This window comes from Myodes glareolus, chromosome 6, assembly GCF_982192425.1.
Source record: "Myodes glareolus chromosome 6, mMyoGla1.1, whole genome shotgun sequence".
NCBI lineage: Eukaryota > Metazoa > Chordata > Mammalia > Rodentia > Cricetidae > Myodes > Myodes glareolus.
This window is the reverse complement of record NC_142031.1, coordinates 113,888,506-113,910,458: the sequence shown is the minus strand read 5'-3', so window position 1 is coordinate 113,910,458 and position 21,953 is coordinate 113,888,506. Positions and strand designations below refer to the sequence as shown.

Below are 21,953 nucleotides of genomic sequence, written 5' to 3'. Positions count from 1 at the left end.
TCCTTGGAGTAACTACCTGTCAACAGTTCCCAGGAAGTAGCCAGTTCACACAAAAAATGGCAAGTGACCAAGGGTGACTTTGAACAAGGACTTTTCCTACTGCTGAGCAGACAGGTGCAAAGGCGCCAATGGGACCTACATGAGAGACTGTCTTGGGGAGTCACCGTGACTGACACTCACATGCGCCCAATACAGCCACTGTGCTGGGGACTCCACCTATGGCTGTCATTCCGTAAGGCCATTGATATTGTTGCAGGCGCAATGGAAGCTCCAGGGAGAAAGTAGCTTATGTGAAAGGAGCAGCCGTGATGAAGGACCTTGACTAGAAATAGCGAGACCAGGACGCAGCTTTGCCACGAGGCTCTGAGCAACTTTCTGGACTCTCTGAGTACCTGGTCCTGTGACGCAGGAATGGAGAGAATTTTAGACCGTTTCCTGCAGTAACATGACCTACTTTCCCGATTCTCTGGGTTAAGCATTAGAACAGGGCAAGTTCTAATGGTGGGGGACATCTAGCCCAAGTCGGGTTGGCACAGAGATGGCAGACAGCACTTAGGTAGACTACTCTTGGGATGTAATCTAGGGATACTGTGATTGGTCAGAACCCAGCTGCTGCTGGTGGACGTGATATGGCTTTTCCTGAGGAAATGTGAACGGACCCCCAGGCAACCCCCAGATAAGGGTAGAGTAACACTTCCGCTCAAGTATAGCCTAGTGAGTCGGTGAGTTTAATGGGGTCCCTTGAAGGAGTGTGAGTGGCCTCAAGGCAACTGCATCACTGAAAGGAAAAAAAAAACACCCAACATAAGCAGTGGCTCCTGATAGCTGCATCCCTGGGGCTCCAGATTTGAATCTTTTCTCCTTGGTAGTTGTTTCCCTTATCTTAAAACCTTGGGGAGGGGCTGCAGCAGGAGTCAGCGCTTTCTCTCTCTCTCTCTCTCTCTCTCTCTCTCTCTCTCTCTGACACTTGAGATCAAACTCCAGCTTGCAGTCTTGGCAGCAAACTTTGACCCTCGAGCTGTCTCTCTGGCCTTGTAAATCTTGTAAGTTTCAGGAACTTCCTGAGACATGTGAGTCTGCTTACTTCCTGAGCCTTGATAAGTTTCATTTATTTTTCTGAGTTTTAAGGAGCTTCCCTCTGGGAGTGTTTCAGTTCAGAGAATATAGGTACACAGCCTGGGTTCAGAACAGTCAAGTCTCTAGTCACAGGTGTGGTGTGGTGGTTTGCATAAGCATGGCCTCCATAGGCTCAGATAGTTGAATGCTTAGGCACCAGGGAGCTGCACTATTTAGTAGGTATGGCCTTGTTGGAGGAAGTGTGTGGCCCGTGGATCAGGATGTAGCTCTCTGCTGCCTGCTCCAGCACCATCCATGCCACCTCGCTCCCTGCTGTGATGATAAAGGGCTAAACCTCTGAACTGTAAACCAGCCCCCAACTAAATGCTTTCCTTTAGAAGAGTTGCCTTGGTCATGGTGTCTCTTCACAGCATTGGAATAGTGACCAAGACAGCAGGTCGGGGAGCAACCAAAGGAGGTGCCTGGGAGGCGGGGAACAAGGAAACTACCCCTACCAGGAGTGGGCAAAGAATGCAACTCTGTAGTCTTTCTCTGTGTCCAGTTTTCTGAGCACAAAGCCTAAAAGGGTTCAGGGGAGGAACGCCACCATCTGCTATTCTATATGCTCCCTGGAATCTTAGAGGCGGGTCTGCGCGTCTCTGCTCCTTGAAATGAACTACACTGTTCCCAAATTCCACTAAGGCAGAGCCATTCAGACTCTCTTGTCCATAACATTGTAGGAAATGTTTTGATGCCCTATGTTTGTATGAATAATCAAGATACAAGTTTTATGGAGAAAAGATGTGTTTTCTTTTCTGTGTGTGTGTGCACACGCACACGTACATGTTCATGTAGGTATGCATGTGTATGTCCAGATATACATGCACATATGTGCTCTGCTGTGCAGGTCAAAGGTTGATGTTGGTGTCTGCTTCAATCACTTTCCACCTAATCTTTTGAGACAGGGTCTCTCACTGAACCTGGAGCTCATCGACTTGGCTAGACTGACTGCCTGCTCCGTGCGTCTGCTTTTCTCTGCTTCCCCAGTGCTGGAGTGAGAAGTGTGTGCTACTATACTCAGCTTTTGCATGGATTCTGGGGACCTGAATTTGGGTTCTCAAGCTTGAACAACAAACACTTTATTAACTGAGCCATCTCTCCAGTCAGAAATTTTGTTCCAATTCAGTGTTTGGTGACTGTACTGTCTGCTAAATCGATTTCGTGGTCCACTGACAGGGGTTGTCAGTCTGAAAAACCAAAACCAAACCAAAACAAAACAAAAAAAAAAACCCAGTCAAATGCTCTGAACCAGCCTCCCATCCCCAAGCCAGGGTCAGAGAGAGCACAAACAAATGAAGGCCCCTCTCCTCTGACTCGTGGAGGGAAGCCTCCGTTCATCTTTTGTTCTTATATTTTTTCTTTTCTTGCATCTTTGGTGCTTTTAAGACTGTGTTGTGTGCTTGGCCTAGAGCAGGAGGGTGAAATAAGAAGGGCGGGGAGTGTCCTTGGGTTTGAGGAGTGTTTGACAAGAATCCTATCCTGGACATTCACATTCTAAAAGGTAGAGTTGGAAACACACGGGACTTCAGTTCTGTGGCCGTGTCCTAGAGGACATTCAGGAGGTGGGGAGAAGAGGTAGAGGGATCCCTAAGATCTGTTTAGACCTCTTCTGCACAGAATCCTCCCAAGTATAGAAGTGTGTGTCTCAGAGCACGTGCGACCTTATTAAAATGTCTCCCAGCACAGTTTTACTCTGGTTCCCTTTCTAGAATGAACTGAGTTTAGCTTGTGGGGAGCGTGAGGCAGGACAGAGAGAGAAGGTTGTGGGGAGCCTTGGCCTGTCTCAGGCCCCTCTGGGATTGTTCACTACAGGACAGGCCTGGCAGCATCTTGTGAACCCGATCACTGGAATTTTCCTTTACAGTAAGGGGGAGCTTGTGGACCAGACCGTGTAATGACAGCTGCTGGCAAGGTGCTTATGGTGCCCACAGAGGTTTAACTCTGAGCTGGGCACAGCCTGGGTTGGCAGTTGACCTTTTTTACAAGTGAATACGCCCTCTCAAGAGTCCCAGCACTGGCCTTTTAAAAACCGAACTTAGTAAAATCACAGGGTGTCAGAGCTGAAAAGAGCCCAGGCAATTAAGGGCCATCTTGCCGTTGGCTTACCCACCTGTGATTGCTGCAGAAGGCCTGAGCAAGCCAAGATACCCATTAGAACACAATTCCCTTATCATGGTGTCGTGTGCTGTTGTCTATCCTTTCTTCCTCCCCTTACATGAGCTCATTCGCATGGTCAGAGTGCCCATTTGTCAAAGGGAAAGACAGGGTCCCTTCAGGCAGTCCCTGTGTCTGGGAGACCCTGAGGTGGAGAGGAAGTGGTAGCCCTGTTGCCTGCTGACTGGTGGTGTGTGGAGGAGGCTGTACTCAGTTACATCCCATGCCTTGAGACGCAGGATGAGACTGCATGGCTCCAGCTAGGAGGAAAGAACGATCATCCCATTAGAAGCCGGGCGCAGAGGGAAAGTTGGGTGTTTCCTTTCCACACAGTAGCTGTTCTTCCATAGGAATTCACTGACTGTTTCCAGTTGTGCGAAGGCTCCCAGGGTAGGCACCCTCTCTCATCTACCTTTCTCTGCTCGCACATCCATTTCCTTTACGTATTACATGGGTTCTCAGGAAAGGGATGCCTCTGCAGATACAGTACCCACCTGTCAGCCGAGGGGTGCTCTCACCAGGTAGCCCCAAAACCTGCCAGTGATGCATGCTGATTTCCTAGATCTCTGTTACGACCTTGATGCTGCAGAGGCAAGGCCTTCAAAAGAAGATGGATGGAAGGAAGGAACTATATAGAAAGGAGATAGATATGTATCAATAGCTCTGTCTTCTATTTTAAAATATTTTATACATATATTAAGGAGATATCTAATCATATAGAAATTTATTGATTATATAAAATATGTAAATTTTTATAATAGATATAAACCTTTTACTTATAGGGTTTGATGTGAGTCTGTGGGAGTAGGACAGCCCAAAACCACAGAACCGACTGACCGTGGAGAAGCCCACTAGTAGATGCTGTGGTCTTGAAGCAAAATTTTTCCTTCTGGAAACCTCAGTTTGCACTCCAGGCCTGCAGCGTATCGCAGGTGGTCCACCCCTTGCTCCCCTCGTTCGGAGAGCAGTTGCTGTCCATGGAGCCCACTGACTGCCACATCTGCAGGGCCTGCTCCCAACACTACCTGATCTGCCTGCGAGAGTCAGTGGACCTGGGGCTGGCCAGGCCGACGTATCCAATTAGCTGTCTCCTGCTCCATGTTCCACGGCGCCCTCTTCTTCTCTTTCTCTGGCTAGGGTCTACAGTGGCCCCTGTGGAGAGGAAAGTTGTTCTGGATGGAGGAAGCAACCTGTACCCAGGCAGTACCATCTGTAGGGAGCAGTAACAATATCTGGGGTGGTCAAAGGAGATGGCCGTGCAGATTGCATGGCTTAGCTGTCACACCTGTGCATCCTGGGCCTCCTGAGGCCGTTCCCTGCCTCCTCCTCTGTGGAGAGTGACTCCGACCCCTGTGACTTCCGACCTCTGTGGAGAGTTGATCCCTATGAACACCCATGTCCCTATTCTCATGTCTCCCAGGAGGATCATAACAAGACTGGAAGGAGACAAGACACTAGACTGACTGAAACCACCAATCTTCCATGGTTAGCACACTGCCTGGAGTTACCAGTCTCTCCGTGATGGCAGACTCTGGACTCATCCCTGCCTGGGAACAGTTGTTAGTAAGAAACTACTGGGGGGCCTGAGCTAGGGGTGGCCTGGAAACATGGAGGGAATGTGGGTGGTCCTTAGGCATCCCTCAGCATGACCTAGTCCAGAGCAGGTCAGCGATGACATGCACCCCCCTCGACAGTGTCCTCAGATGTAATGTAATGTAGGGAAAGCGGCTGGTCCTTCTGGGCCTCCGTGCAGCCCTGGCCAAGCGCAGGGAACACCAGGAGTAGCTTGCAAGCTCTGTTGGCCTTTATAGAACGGCTGAGCAGGCCATCCATAGGCCTGCCTTCTGCTTGGAGAAGGGAGAACCAGCTCTCCTGTCAGAGAGAGGCAAGAGCCTCCGGGCTCAGATGAAGATGAGAGACCATTCCGGTTTCCACAACCCTGAGTAGTGCCCTTTGCCCTCTCCGCCACCTTGGTCACCAGTCCAGGCTGTGGTCGTGGCTGCCAGGAGTATAAAGGGTGCACAGGGCTTTCATGGCAGCCTATGTGATTTTTCACAGCCCACACCGTGTGGTGTAGAGGATTTGAAGACTGGACTTCTAAGGCTCTTGAGAAGTAAGATGATTTCCTGCGTGTGAGATGTTAGCAGGGGCCGAGGGTCCTGAGGGAAGGGTCCTGAGGGAGGGCATGGGTGGATCAGCGTGTAACTCAAGGGCTCTGCAGCTGCCCGTGCTCAGCACGATGATGACATGGTGACTAATCACGACTGGCTACTGGACGAGATCTAGAAGACCAACCTCTGGGCATACCTGTGAGTCTGTTTCTAGATCGGATTGACTATAAGGGAGGAAGATGCCTCTAACTATGAGCAACACCATTCCATGGGCTGGGATCCTGGGCTGAAGTAAACGGAGCAAACGAGCTGGCCACAGATATCCATCTCCTCTGTGTTCTGACGCTGGATATGTGACCAGCTGCATCGAGCTCCCAACCTGATGGCTTTGCCACCAGCATGGACTGTGTCCTCAGACTGTGAAGCAGAATAAACCCTTCCTTCTGTAAGGTATTTGGTGAAATGGCAAGAAAAGTAACTGGTATAGGAAAGGGCATGAAATATAGGACCAAATATGGTAGCACATAACTGCCCTCCCGATACTCAGGAGGTGAGGCAGGAGGGCCAGGCTGGGCTGTATAGCAAGAGCCTTTGTCAAACAAATGAAGTTCATGGTTTGGTCCTGCTAGCATACTAGAGAAGTCACTGCTGGCATAGGCTGGCAAGGAATTGGGGTACCAGGGTAAGGGCTATCCTTAAAGGCAGTTGTCAGTCGTGTCTAAGTGAGAGAGGAGGGGACTACAAGAGTGAACAACTGTGTGTGCAGGTGGGTGCGGTCGGGAGTGTGAGTTTGATCTCTTGGACTACAGACAGAACCACAGAACCATCAACCCGGAAATTCTCCTAAAGTTGAGTTGAGGCTTTCCCTCATTTGGCCACTGTCTCTCTGCTACCCAGTTCTGGTGACTCGGTATTTGTTCCTTCTTCTCAGAGCGGTTATATAACAGGAGAGTTGCTCAAAGACTCCAATTGACCATGGCTCTGGCCTTCACCCACCACCCACCCGTACCAAGAACCACCTATTTGGTGGTTTTCAGGGGTTGCCTAAGACTAACCCAAGTACAGCCACCTCCCACCTGAAGAGCTTGCCAGGGCCATGGCTAGGAGAGGCAGGCTCAGACCATAAAGACATCTTAGTAGATTCAGATGCAATTAGAGACTTGGGAGACACCCACCATGTCCATGACTCCAGGTAGGAAAGGCGGGTAGAAAGAGGAAGTCCAGGTAGAAACCTCAGGAGGTCACACTAAGGGTTGTAACAAGTATCCTGTACTGGCTTTGCACTGACGTCCAGGTCCTTAGGGTCAAGGGCCTCAGATGTCAGTCTAAGGGTTTGGGTTTAAGATGATGTTCAAGAGGCACAGAGAGATGGGAAGTCCTACTTCTTCCTCTGTGGGGCATCCTTGGAGGCAGCTCCTTCACCCTGTGCTCATGAGGGGGCTATCTAAAGCATGGAGGTGCAGAAGCGGCTGTCTGGGATAGGATACGATCTGTGACCCAGCCACCCTCTGCTCCGACTCTTACAGCGCTCCTGTAGGCTCTTGTTGTCCAGCCGAAAACAGGCTATGCAAGCTGAAATTATCTTCTTAGACCCTCTCGTTTGACAGATGGAAAGGAAAGCTGCAGTGCCAACATGCCCAAGCGCCTCCACCCCTCACCCCACCAGCCCCCAGAGTAAACAGGGAGCAGAACCTCACCGCTCCGTCCCTGGGCCTGGGAGGGGTCCTTGGCTCATGGCCCAGGGTAGCTCCAGGGGTTGCTCTGGGTCCTTAGGTCTGCTCAGTAGGGTAGAGAATGAAAGCCAGCCAGATGTATTCCTAACCCTGTAGGACTCAAAAACAGAATTTTCTGCCGTGACTCTGACATCTAAGAGCCTGTGTCCTTCAGAGGCAGGGGACCCTGGCAGCTGTTCTGTTGGTCCTGTATCTGTGGTCTTGTCAGCCCTCTTTCTGGGGTGTCCCAGCTGCAACAACAGTGGAGTTCTGGAAAGACACAGGACGTCAGGCACACAGGCTAAATCGTGCCACTTCTTTGTGGCCAGGAATAAATCTGGAGAAAAACACACCCAGCCTTTAAGAATCCCTGAATCAGGTAGTCTAAGCATTCCCAAGTCTGTTTGTCTTATGGGGAAATACTGAGATAAGAGGTAAGAAGGAAGGGGGGGGGCAGGTGGACAACTCTACAGAACAGCCCTAAAGTGTGAAGAGATTGCTTGAGTTGGGGTGAGGTGTTTGTATCTTTCTGTACTTTACCACAGCATCGGTTAGTTACAAAGAAGAGCTTAAAGAAAGCTTTTATCATACCTTCATTGGGAGTGAATCCCTGAGTGGTCCAAATCCTGGTGGCCCTTCTCAGGGTCAGGTGTCAGGTGTGAGAAGAGCGCCCTGTCGTCAAAGCCTCTCGTCCTTCATTGTTGACCTCTAGCTGGAAGAGGTGGATGGGTCTGTTGTAAAGGTCGCGGAGCTGTGAGCATGCGGAGCTGTGCTGTAGGACCTTGGGCTGCTGTAGTATAGTCTAGTATCAGCTTCAAGACTAGACTAGTATTAATTAAATGTAATTAAATTAAAGTCTAGTTTAATGGCTTAAACCTCTGCCACCTTCAGCATTTTCATCTATGGACTGGGATAATGCCACCAGCCTTCCCTGCTTGTGGTGTGGATACAAAGACCTGTTGAGGACTAGCTGAGGATTTGGCACATCTGGGTGTGGTGACACACAGCTGTCATCCTAGAATTTTGGAGGGTGGAGCAAGAAGGATCAGGAGTTCAAGGCTCGTCTTGGGCACACAGTAAGTTTGAGGCTGGCCTGGGAAGTATGAGACTGTCTTTCACAAAACCAGCAAAAACTTGGGCTGGGGAGATGGTTCAACTGGTAAAGCATTTGCCACAGAAGCACAGGGACTTAAGTGTGATCTTCAGAATCCATGTGAAAAAAACAGCGTTTGAGAAGCAATTTATTTATTATCATTACTTTCATTAATTTATGTCCTTGTCTTTATTATTTTATTCCTTTTACTTACTGCCCACTTTGAAGATTTTATTTACTTATTTATTTTTGATTATTTTTACTTACTTATTTTAATTTTTTAAAATACATACAATATATAGTCATCCATCACCTATGGCTCTTACAGTCTTTCTGGCCCTCTTCTTCATAGATTTCTGAGCCTTAAGGTAAGAACTTTGTTGAAGACATGCCATTTAGAACTGAATGAACCAAAGTCTCTCAGTCTCCACACTGTCCAATCTCTGTGCTAATTCCTACCTACTGCACCAAGAAGCTTCTCTGATGAGGGCTGAGCAAGGCACTGGTCCCAGATATGTTATTGAGGTCATTTTATTGCTATGTTCTTTTAGCAGAATAAGAGTATCAGGTTTTATCCTAATTCTATGACCTATCTAGTTTCAGGTTCTGGGCCACTTTTGCAGTGTCAGGTATGGGTTCCATCTCATGGAGTAGCCCTTAAGTCCAATATAAAAGTGGTTGGTTACTAACAACGTTTGTGCCACTGTTGTACCAGTTTATCTTGCAGGTGATCATTGTAGGTTCCAGGGTCTGTAGCTGGGAGGTCCTGATGATTGCCATTCTTGTCCAGTAGCTCGTGGTAGCTGGGAGGTCCTGATGGTTGCCATTCTCGTCCAGTAGCTCACGGTAGCTGGGAGGTCCTGATGGTTGCCATTCTCGTCCAGTAGCTCACGGTAGCTGGGAGGTCCTGATGGTTGCCATTCTCGTCCAGTAGCTCACGGTAGCTGGGAGGTCCTGATGGTTGCCATTCTCGTCCAGTAGCTCACGGTAGCTGGGAGGTCCTGTTGGTTGCCATTCTTGTCCAGTAGCTTGCGGTAGCTGGGAGGTCCTGATGGTTGCCATTCTTGTCCAGTAGCTCGCGGTAGCTGGCAGGTCCTGATGGTTGCCATTCTTGCGCGGTAGCTGGGAGGTCCTGATGGTTGCCCTCCTCCTCCAGTGGCTCGTGGTAGCCACCTCCTAATAGCAATAACTCGAGTCAGTAGGGGCAAAACTTCTAGTTAGACATCAACTCAATTTCTCCATGTTCAGTGGCATAGGTAAGAATTGCAAAAAGCAATTTATAACTTCAGAGACATACATATTTTTCACTTGCTCTCTGGCTAGTCAGCCTAGCCTACTTGATGAGCTCCAGTCCACTGAGAGACCACCTGAGGAATGCTGAGTGAAGTCGTCCTCTGGCCTCCACACACATGTGTACAGAGAAACACATTCCCACGTAATACTGCTACAACATACAGGTCAACGTGGCACCGTCTTTAAGCCCTTACTTTTTGTGGTACACTTGTCTTTGCTGTGTTTCTAAGGACAGGTGAGGCTGGGGGAGCCATTGAACTGATTTTAAAGCTGGTTTAGACCTCAGGGGGTTCCTGGTGTTTCCTAACAGGTGACTTTAGCCATCCAAATCTTGAAAGTTGACTGTCTCCACAGAGCCAGATGGCCATCAAGTGGTCTTGGTCTAATCCATTCCATGCAGCTGGCACGTGCCTCAATGCCAAGGCTGCCTCTGGCTAGCATTTTCCTTCCCACATCTCACTGTCCCTCTGCAGTGCAGGAAGATGCCATCACCGTGTGTCTGTGACATAAGGTTTGGGGTCTGTAGCAGACAGATAACAGCAGTAAGGGGAGCCTGAGGCTCAGGTAGGGGTTCAAAGTTACTCTGTGTACACAGGGCAAGCTCCAGGAGCCCTAGCTGTCTGCAGGGTTGGTTGAGCAGAGAAGCCAGCGCCTCTTTGTTCCACGAGCCAACGGACTCATTTCCATAGTTGCAGAGAGAGATTTTTCCACAATGTCCCCCAAGGTGTACAGGTATCTTGATGAACACTGAGAGATGAGAGCCCAGATTAGAGTCCTGGAATGTGGAACATGGGAGTCTTCCAGTAAAGCCGGTCAGTCACCAGTGCCAGGGGACTTCCCTGGTGGCTTGCTTGACCAAGCCAGTCAAGGAGCTATGGCTGGCTTGATGAGACACTTCCATGAGCTCATGCTTCTGTAAGCGAACCTTGATGAGAGTGTTCTGGTCCCAGCTCTGTGCAGAACATCTTGTTTTAAGGTCTCAAACCTCTTTACCTCCATTGCTAAAGCACTCAGCTTCCTGGGGTGGCTGTCAGGTATTGTGGACAGGCTGTTTCGTGGGAAACAGCAGCCACCGAGCAAAGTTGGAAGCTGGAGAAGAATGTTGCTCATTAAAAGTAGCAATAAAAGCGTCAGCACGATTGCTCCACCCCACCCCCTTCCCAGTGACCTGCAGCTGGCCTTCTGCACACCCTGCGTGCCCTCCCTCCTCACTGGCTGCTGGCAAAGGAGGTGCTTGATCAGGACTTAATACAAATATGAGCTAGTTCAAACACAGTAGACACCAACTGCCTATCACAGGGCGCCACCGACGACGGCAAGGTGAATGGCTTTCCTCTTGCCCTTGGCACACTCAAAGTTACAGAAATAAACCCGACTTTAGTTCAGAGCTATGAATCCCATAATAAAGACACATCTGAAGCACTGGAAACACAGATGAGGGAGACAAGTTATCTCAGCCAGAGTGGGACCAGGTCAGAGCTGATGTCTGAGTGAGGTTTTGCTGGGACAGAGGAAGCTGATCATGGCACAGGTCAGCATTTGAGTGAGGGTGGCTAAGCAGGAAGAGCAAGAGGCCAGCCAGAGAGTGGAAAAGCTGCTGGAAGACAACAGCAGGCCTGGGCCATTTATGAAGCATCGGGTCCAGCCTGTGCTAAGGGCTGGGAAGGTACGGTTGGTACTAACCCTAAGTAGTTAAACTCCTGTCAGCTCCCTGGGAGTGAATGGCAAGCCTTGGATTGGAGAGTTTAAGGTATTGAGAAACATTCAAAGCAGAATGCATACAACACATTGCTAAATAGAGAGCCCATAAATCCTCATATTTGTGGTCTGTGCTGGCTGGTTTTATGTCAGTGTGACACAAGCTAGAGTCCTCTGAGGGGAGGGAACCTCAAGTGATAAATTGCCTCCATAAGATCTGGCTGTAGGCAAACTGTAGGGCACTTTCTTAATCAGTGATTGATAGAGGAGGGTCCAGCCCATTGTGGGTGGAGCCATCCCTGTGCTGGTGGTCCTGGGTTCTATAAGAAAGCAGGCTGAAAAGCCCAGGGCCAGATGCTTTCAGCTCAGAATTCTACAAGATTTTCAAAGAAGAACTAGTACCAATACTCCTCAAATTGTTCCACACAATAGAAAAACAAGGAACATTGCCAAACTCTTTTTATGAGGCTACAATTACCCTGATACCCATACCACAGAAAGACATTACTAAGAAAGAGAATTACAGGCCAACCTTACTCAAGAACATTGATGCAAAAATACTAAATAAAATACTGACAGATCGAACCCAAGAATACATCAGAACTGTCATCCACCATGATCAAGACGGCTTATTCCAGAGATTCGGGGATGGTTCAACATACAAAAATCTGTCAACGTAATCCACCACACAAACAAACTGAAAAATAAAAACCACATGATCATCTCATCAGATGCTGGAAAAGCTTTCGAAAAAATACAATATCCCTACATGATAAAGGTCTTGGAGATAGCAGAGATACAAGGAACACACCTAAACATAATAAAGGCAATATACAGCAAGCTAACAGCCAACATCAAACTAAATGGAGAAAAACTCCCAATGTTCCCACTGAAATCAGGAACAAGACAAGGTTGTCCACTCTCTCCATATTTATTCAATATAGTTCTTGATGTTCTAGCTAGAACAATAAGACAGCAAAAGGAGATCAAGGGGATACAAATAAGAAAAGAAGTCAAACTCTCACTATTTGCTGATGATATGATAGTTTACATAAGTGACCCCAAAAATCCTACCAAAGAACTTCTACAACTCATAAAAACTTTCAGTAATGTAGCAGGATACAAGATTAACTCAAAAACTCAGTAGCCCTCCTGTACACAGATGATAAATGGGCTGAGAAAGAAATCAGAGAAACATCACCCTTCACAATAGCCACAAATAGCATAAAATATCTCTGAATAACTCTAACCAAACAAATGGAAGACTTGTATGATATGAACTTTAAATCTTTGAAGAAAGAAATTGAAAAAGACACCAGAAAGTGGAAAGATCTTCCATGCTCTTGGGTAGGTAGAAGTAACATAGTAAAAATGGCAATATTACTAAAAGCAATCTAAAGATTCAATGCAATGACCATCAAAATCCCAGCAAAATTCTTCACAGAACTCAAAAGAACAGTATTCAACTTCATATGAAAAATTAAAAAACCCAGGATAGCCAAAACAATCCTGTACAATTAAAGAACTTCTGGAGGCATCACAATCCCCAACTTCAAACTCCAATACAGAGCTACAGTACTGAAAACAGTCTGGTATTGGCATAAGAACAGACAGGAGGACCAATGGAACTGAATCGAAGATCCAGATATTAATCCGCACACTTTCAAACACCCAATTTTTGACAAAGAAGCAAAAAAAAAAATACCAAATGGAAAAAAGAAAACATATTTAACAAATGGTGCTTGCATAACTGTATATCAACATGTAGAAGAATGAAAATAGACCCATATCTATCACCATGCACAAAACTCAAGTCCAAATGGATCAAAGACCTCAACATAAAAAAGCCAGCCACACTGAACCTCATAGAAGAGAACGTGGCAAGTACACTTGAATGCATGGGCACAGGAAACCACTTCCTAAAATAACCCCAGTAGCACAGACACTGAGAGAAATAATAAATGGGACCTCCTGAAAAGCTTCTGTAAAGCAAAGCATATAGTCAACAAGACAAAATGACAGCCTACAGAATGGGAAAATATCTTCACCAACCCCATTATCAGACAGAGGTCTGATCTCCAAAATATACAAAGAACTCAAGAAATTGGTCATCAAAAGAACAAATAATCCAATAAAAAATGGAGTGCAGAGCTAAACAAAGAACTCTCAACATCTAAAATGGCTGAAAGACACTTAGGGAAATGTTCAACATCCTTAGCCATCAGAGAAATACAAATCAAAACATCTCTGAGATTCCATCTTAGACCTGCAGGAATGACCAAGATCAAAAGCACTGATGACAGTTCATGCTGGAGAGGTTGTGGGGAAGAGGGAACACTCCTGCATTGCTGGTGGAAATGCAAGCTGGTCCAGCCCCTTTGGATATCAGTGTGGTGATTTCTCAGGAAATTAGGAAACAACCTTCCTCAAGCCCCAGCAATACCACTTTTGGGTATATATCCAAAGGATGCTCAATCGTGCCACAAGGACATGTGCTCAACTATGTTCAAAGCAGCTGTTTGTCATAGCCAGAACCTGGAAACAACCTAAATGCCCCTCAACTGAAGAATGGATAAGGAAAATGTGGGACATTTACACAATGGAGTATTACGCAGCAGAAAAAAATGACAGCTTGAAATTTGCAGGCAAAGAGATGGAGCTAGAAAACATTTTGAGTGTGGTAACCCAGACCCCAGAAAGACAATTATCATATGTACTCACTCATAAGTGGTTTTTAAACATAAAGCAAAGAAAGCCAGCCCACAAATCACAATCCTAGAGAACCTAGACAACAATGAGAACCCTAAGAGAGACATACATAGATCTAATCTACATGGGAAGTAGAAAAAGACAGGATCTCCCGAGTAAATTGGGAGCATGGGGACCTTGGGGAGGGTTGAAGGGGAAGGGAAAGGAGGGAAGCAGAGAAAATGTAGAGCTCAATAAAAAGAAAAGAAAGCAGGCTGAGCAAGCCATGGGGAGTAAGCCAGTAAGCAGCACCCTTCCATGGCCTCTGCATTGGCCCCTGCCTCCAGGTTCCTGCCCTGTTTGAGTTCCTGTTCTGACTTCCCTCAAGGATGGAAATGGACTGAAAGGTGGGATAAACCCTATTGTGTCCAAGTCTCATAGAAACACAGAGCAACAGAAACCATAAGACATGATCACATTACATCTTTCTATTGTGTGTGTTTGTGTGCACATGCCACAGCACATGTGTGAAGTCAGCGGACAGCTTACAGGAATCAGAGCTCCCCCTCTGCATATGGCTCCCGGGGTCTCACCAAGGCCATGAGGCTTTGCAGCTAGCACCTGTACCCACTGAGCCGTCTGTCTAGCCTGCAGTTGACTTTTGATGGGGGTGCCAAGGCATTTCAAGGAGGAAAGGGCCATCGTTTCAACAAACAGTCTTGGAGAAACTGAGCACCCATGTGCAAAAGGACAAAGTGGCACAGTTACTTGATATCATATTAAAAAAATAATTCTAAAGGGATCAGAGGCCTACATGTAGTTTAGTAAAAAACAAAACAGTATCTGTGAAAAGCCTCAGGAGTCTAGAATTGGCAGGGGTTTCTTGGATACAACACTATAAGGAGAGGGAACAAAAGGAAAAATAGATAAAGCGACTAAGTCAGATGAGAGATAGCTCTGCATCTATGGGCACGGCTGGAAGAGTGGAGAAGCAGCATGTGGAACGAGAAGATACCTGCTCTCGTGTATCAAATAAAAGGGAATGGTCCAGGGTTTATAGAGAGAGAAGATACCTGCTCTCATGTATCAAATAAAAGGTAAAGGTCCAGGGTTTATAGAGAATTCCTACAGCCCAGCAACAGATTACCTGACTGTAAAGATGGGCAGAGGACCCAAGCAGACCTTTCCCCAGAGACTGTAACGAACCACTCAATAGCAAGGAAAAAGCTGCTGGGCTTCAGAAAATGCAAATAAATAGCCCAGGAAGATAGCACCTCACACCTAGTGGGATGGCTGCTATGACAGACAGTAGAAAGTTACAAAGGTAGGGTAGGATGTGGGGAGATTGCTGCTGGGGACAGAACTCAGGATAGAGTATTTGCCTAACGTGCACCGTGGTTCAATTCTCAGTGCTGTGAATAAGATAGATGATAGATAGATAGATAGATAGATAGATAGATAGATAGATAGATGATAGACAGATAGATAGATAGATAGATAGACAGACAGACAGACAGACAGATGAACAAACAGAGGGGTGGGTAAGTGTGTACATACATACATATGTACATACGTACATACATATATGGACAAAGGAAACAAAAACTTGTGTATTGCTAATGGGAGAGGACCGTCGTGGTACCACCACTGTAGCAAACGGTATACTAGTGCACCATAAAAGCATAGAATCACTTTGTGCCCAGCAGTTCTGCTTCTCTATATTCACCAAGACAGAATCAAAAACAAAGTCATGCAGAGATGTTCTTAGGCCTGTTTGTTGAGTTTGCTAGGGCCATCACAACGAAGGATAATTGTGGATTGCTCTTAGCCCCCCCCTCTTCCCCTTTTTTCTCCCTCTCTCCCCCTCTTTCTCCCTCTCCCCGCTCCTTGTTTTCTGCCTGGTCCTCACGTGTTTATCCACCTGTGTGTGTCCATGTCCTGATGGCTCCCTTAGTATACCTGTCCTATTAGATTGGCACTCATGATAATGATCTCGATTTGGTTTAATTACATCTTTAAAGAGCCCACCTTCAAACAGCTCCTTTCTGAAGTCTTGGGAGTCAAGATTTCAACTTGTGAACTGGGGGTGAGCCAAAGACTGGAGCATTCCCATTGCCCATCTACTTATAGATGAAATAAACAAAATGTGGTCTGCCATAAACTGGAAAGAATTCAGCTTTAAAGAGGAAAGAGATTCTGATGCACCTATGACACTCGGTGACCCTTGAGGACCGTGCTAGCTGAAATGAGCCAGCCACAGGCAGACAACAGCCTTTTCATCTTCTGCAGATCCCAGAGTTGTCAGATCGATAGAGATGAGAGCTAGAGAGGGTTTTGCTGGGGTTTGGGAGGGAGGGATGTAGGTTTGGTGCTGATGATTACAGAGTTTCTTATTAGAGAGCTGAACAGTTTCTGGAAATAGATGTTGAGATCAACTTGTGCCCTGCCCTTGGTCACTCCATGTTGTGTAGAACAATGGTTCTCAGGCAGCGCCTCTTCCTGAGAGACTCCATTTTACAGGCTGCTATTGACTCCATTTTAAGGGTGGAAAGTGATTCCACAACTCTGTGGGCGTGTAAACAACACCATCTGTCCAGTCCCACCCACAACACAGACTGATAAATGACAGATTCCTAAAATTCATACCACCCTATCAATTTATCAAAGTAAATTGAGTCCACATCAGCACACAAGAGTATTAAAACCCTCTCAGGAAAGCCAGGTGTGAGAACTCATCCAACACACCAAACTGAGGGAAAGCTGTGACCTCCTCACCCAGCTCCCAAGAGGGATATGGTCCCACTAAGATGTCATCTGACCGGGTGAGGTGCATGTATGCATGTCTGTGTTCCTTTTCTATTGCTGTGTTGAAGCACCATGACCCAGGCAACTTAAAGAAGCAAGAGTTCACGTGGGCTCATTGCTCCAGAGGTTAGGGGTCTGTTATGGTGGGGAGACGTAGTGACAAGGAGTCGACATGGTGGCAGGATCAGGAAGCAGAGTTCATACCTTGAACCAAAGTGTGAAGCAGAGAGAGCAACTCAAAATGGCTGGAGCTCTTAAACTCTCAAAGCGGTCCCCTGGGATGTGCTTCACCAGCAGCACCACGCCTCCTAAATCTCCCAAAGGCCATCACCAACAACTTAGCACCAAGTGTTCAAATACATGAGCCTATGGGGCATTTTGTTCAAACCGTGTGTGTGTGTGTGTGTGTGTGTGTGTGTGAGAGAGAGAGAGAGAGACAGAGACAGAGACAGAGACAGAGACAGAGACAGAGAGAGACAGAGAGAGGCAGACAGAGGCAGAGGCAGAGGCAGAGGGAGGCAGGCAGAGAACTCACAGTTGTCTAAGACTTCAGCTTGGGTTGGTCCCTGCTTTGATGAAGCATTTCTGTGTCTGGACCTAGTTCTTCTGCCTTTGTTGCTAAAGCCCCTATGCCTCACTTCTGCAGCTTGACTCAGCTCTGAGGCTCAGCTCAACTCTGACTATGTGGCTTGGCTGGAGTCCGCAAAGGCTGCCTCTGGCTGGGTTCAGACCTGACCTAACCTCTTTCACCGCCTCTCTTCGCACCCTTGTCAGCAAGGCCTCTTTGAAACTCCTTGAACTCTGTCGGCCTCCTGAACCCTATGTAGTCATTCTGTCCCCTACATGTATATGTGCACACAGATCTCTCTACTGTGGGATACACAATGTGTGAGCTGAGAGTTAATATTAGCAGTTAGGATTGGAATAAAAGAACCCGTGTTTGCCTCAGCTGGCTATGGAGGAAATGGGGACTTCTTACAAATTCCAGCCCAGGAAGCGGAAAGAGCTAGTGAGTTAATTGTTGCTCAGTAAACGCCGACTTGGTAGGAAATCGTGTTCATGCCTATATGTTTCTGACACCACACACTCACGACAGTTGTAGTAATGGATGTAAAATGATGCAAGGATGCTTAACTGCCACTGAATTATAGACGTAAAGATGGTTATTTTTAAGTAACCATGGATAGGGCGGGCTTAGTGGTACAGTGCATATATATGACCCTGGGTTCATTTCAGCACGACACACACAAACAGACCCAATGATAATTTTTATTGTATATATTTTATTCCAATTATTTTTAATAAACAAAAATGAAACGTTAAGGATAATGATTTCTGTAGACTTGAGGGTGGCCAGGTGGTCCCATCTAGTGTGTAGACATTTTCCAAGACCACATGCAGGGCACAGGAAGAGCAGGACTGGCGAGGCAAGGTAGTGCTTCTGCCTTACACCTGACTCAGCGATGAGCTACCCGCCCCTCCCATTCTGCGTTAGAGTCCTGTGATGGTTAGTGCCAACTGTCAATTTGGCTGGATTGGGTTCACTGAAGCCCCATCTTAACTGTGGGCAGACCATTCCCTGGGTGAGTTGAGCACACATAAAACTTGCTTTGTATGACTCTCCATCCCTGATGATGGGTGTGTGCGACCAGCCGCGTCACGGTCCTGCTGCCTCAGCTTCCCTGATGGCTGTACCCAAACTGTGAACCAGAAGAAGCTCATTCTCGCTGAAGTTACTTTTGTCTGGGCATTTGACCACAGCAATAGGAAAAGCAGCTAATGCAGTCCCACTCCCATTCATCACCGCCGCTATCATAAGCTCCCTCTGTTGCTCCAATACCACCCACGAGTGTGATCCTCTTTCCAGGAGACACCCTTTCTTGGACCACTTCAAAGAAGCCTCATGTTTCATGTCAAGTGAGAAAGTCCTGTCCATCAGCCGCTGCCCAAATCATCCCCAGATAGGCCACTATGCTTTCAGCCTGCCTGCCTTGACTCTTATTTTTTATCCCTTTGGTCTGTGTCTTTGTCTTCTTTCTGGCTTGCTGGGGGATGGGAGGGGGCTGTTGTTGGGCATTTGGCTTGATGTTATGGAAGGAAATGGAGATGCAGGTGGGCATCAGCTATGCTACTGGAGTTGTTAGGGCTGGCAACTGAGCCTGGCATCCGTAGCCTAGGCTCAGACCTTCTTCTGTATGCCAGCCAAATAGACAAGCAATAGTATAAAGCAGAAAAGATTTCATCCAGTGTGGTCACATAATGAAGAAGAATGAAGAGGCCCAGTGACCCCCTCCCCTTGCCCTCTAAGGCCATCTTCTGAGTCTTGGCATGAGATCAAGATTTAAATGCAGGGCGAGAGTTTCGCCTAAGTTAGCACCCTGGCTAAGGTGTAGTCCGCCCATCATTAACCCATCCTTGTCTCTTGACTCCAGTGTGTTTTGCAAGGTGGTCTGACGGCTTGTCAGAATGGGATGAAATCTCTTGTGATAAGGTTGGCACCAAGCTCTGTAGCCTTCTCCTCAGGAGTCCGGGATTCCTGAAGAAATACCATTTCTCACTTCCATTGTTTCAATAGTCTGGTAGCCCAAAGGAGGAACACAGTAACTCTTTAGAATATTTCATTCCTACAAGACTCCCTACAATAGCGTCTCCCTCCTGCCTGGTCCTTAGGAGGACCCTTGGCGAGGGTGGTGCTACCCTCCTCGAGCGTGCGCACCTGCCCCAAGGAGCCACAACCTTGACTTTGTGCTCTCTCTTCCTCCCAGGACCTGAGCTCCTTTGCCATGCCACTCCTGGATGGAGATGTGGAGAATTCGGAAAAACACTCTTCTCGGAAGGTGAGACTCCCCTTTCCAAAGCCGCTTGGTACCGTCCCCTCTCACCCAAATTGCCCCAAGGCAGGCAGAGTTTGAGACACCCTTCTGGCTTACTTCTGTGGGGCTCACACCAGCATGTGGGTTGGCTGGGGCTGAATCATCCTGAGACAGCTCGCCTCACAGGGCCATGCCTCCTAAGTTACTGGCTGCTCTGATTCCGAGTCCTCTGGGCTTTGCTCCTCCCCTGTCCCTTGCTGTGGAAGCTGCCATCACCAGTGTCCCCCAGAGTGGGAGGACGCAAAAGAGGGAGACAGACAGTGAGCCGAGCCGGGATGCTGACCAGCAGAGATGAGGCCAAAAGCAGTGAAGTCGAGGCTAGCTGTGTTCTTTAGCATTTTCATCTCCACAGACACCCACTGTGCCCATGGACTTTGGGATGAGGTAATCTCTCTCTCCTCTGGCCCGTTCCTCATCACATCCATTTGCCCCTCTCTCTTTAACTCTTTGCCCCCACTACTCCCTCATAGCTTAGTTTTTTCTACCATCAAGAAAGCATGACATAGCCAAGGCTATTAGCAATACAGAGCCAGGCCAGGAGTGAGGGATGAGGTGGCGGTGGTGGCAGGTGAGGGGTTACAATGACCATCAAAGAAGGGGGGTCAAGGCAGGCTTGCTGGTTTCCCCTGAAGTTGGGCATCCTATCACCCACTGACCCAAGCACAAAAATGATCATAGGGAGGGGCTGCAACATCTCTGAGTGACTTCTGGGTGCTCTCCAGCCTGGGATCAGGGCATGACTTCCCATCCTGGAAAAAGGGAGTCTATTCTCGGAGCGTTTGAATCACATACAATTGAATCAACAAATTGGTTTAGGTCTATGGGGCTCACTTGGCAGTCAGTCCCCTGCCCCACCCTGCCCTACCCAAACAACCTTATTAGCATTACTGTGGCCCAGCCAGAAATACTGTCAGAAAATGGCCTGGGGCCTGGGCTGGCAGGCGCCACCCCACTCAGTGCCTGTAGCGTAGCCAGGCCAAGTTCTCTGGGCCTCTGCCCTGTTAGGTTCCACATAGGCCTTCCTGCATGGAAAATCCAATAGGAGCTAAGGCTGAGGCAGAAATGCTTCAAGGGAGGTGGGGCTTTCCTGGTGGCCCCAGAAGTCCAGAGAGAGGCTCTGGTTATCACTAAAAGTCAGCTGAAAGGGAAAGGTCATGGAGGTATTCTTGCCTTCCTCCGACATTTGCTCAGAATTAGCCTCACCCATCCTATGGGCCTGGTGAAGGACCATGCCCAGGAGGAGGGGCTTGTCTTACAGCAGCAGTGCAGTCAGATGCTGGAGAGGGCTGGGGGCTCTAGAGCATGCTCCTCTCCTACATAGGCAGTCTCCAGATACAGCTTGGAGGCAGGGTCTCTCCTGGTAAGCTTTGTGTGAGGGAAAGAGGCGCTAGTGCCAGGAGCTAGTAGCTCCCATGGGCATTGCAGCCTAGTGCCCCTACCTCCCAGAGAGCAACACCTCCTGGACCTGGGGATACCTGCAATGCTACTATCTCACAGCCCTTGAGAATCTCTAGTTCTGGTGACAGTCAAGAAGACCTTTTTGGAAGACAGCGAGGTGACAGGCATCTAGAAAATTTTCCATTTTTACCCCTGAAAGGCATGTCACTGGCCCTACTCAGTTCTTCACGACATTGGCCTTGCTCCAAATGGAAACACAAGAAAGAACCTCAGTTAGATTTCTACTTATGTCAGGCCCTTTCCTGAGGCCGTGATGGCAGAGGCCCAAGGTGAATGAGGGATGCTACTTTCGTGGCAGAAGGACATTAGTGAGGGAACGGGTAGACCAGAGGAAGACAGGGCAGTGGAAAGCGTGACATATCTACCCTCAGAAACCACAGTGGATGCAAGAGGCTCTCCCTGTGAGAGGCACGACCTGAGTCCAGGTTGCTTAGTGCTAGTTCAGTGTGTTCCCCACTGTCGCTTAATATCCTGAACCTCAGGCTTGGGGGACTGCCAGTCAGGGAAGTGTCCTAAGCAGGACACATCCCATACCAGTGATCTTGACTACCCAAGGTGTCCATCTGGGCACATTATCAATAGGGAAATGGGACTCCCATGTCTCCTCTTCCTTGTACCCTGTCCCTGAAAGGGACAGTTCTCTGTTGTCGTGACCTATCTCTGCATGGCGCTCTGGTCAGCCGACTGTGTGGCTCTAGTATATAACTAACGTCAGAACTAGCTGAGAAGAATCCGCCGCACCGCGGTGACTCATCAGCCAGGGAGTCCGTGGAATGGTCCAGCACACATTCAGCTAATGACTGGACTTCCTCTCCATACATCCATCTATCCAGTCACTGCCCGGCAGCTCTCTGATTCCTAGCAGTCTACGTGTGGCCTTAGATGAGACAGTCTCTCTTCGAACACACCTCCAGGGTCAGGAATTGTGCCTGCCAAAATGATTAAGGATTAG

General features: G+C 47.9%; 1 protein-coding gene across 7 annotated transcripts in view; it reads left to right on the top strand.

Annotated features, from left to right (window-relative positions):
- The window catches only part of Prkag2 (protein kinase AMP-activated non-catalytic subunit gamma 2), a 266,876-nt gene that overhangs the window by 57,824 nt on the left and 187,099 nt on the right, over window positions 1-21,953 (top strand). For all 7 annotated transcript variants that reach the window (XM_048440227.3, XM_048440225.3, XM_048440224.3 and 4 more), the window contains exon 2: window positions 19,436-19,507. In XM_048440227.3, the coding sequence (XP_048296184.1) occupies window positions 19,436-19,507 (72 nt within the window). The remainder of the gene's footprint in view (window positions 1-19,435; window positions 19,508-21,953) is intronic.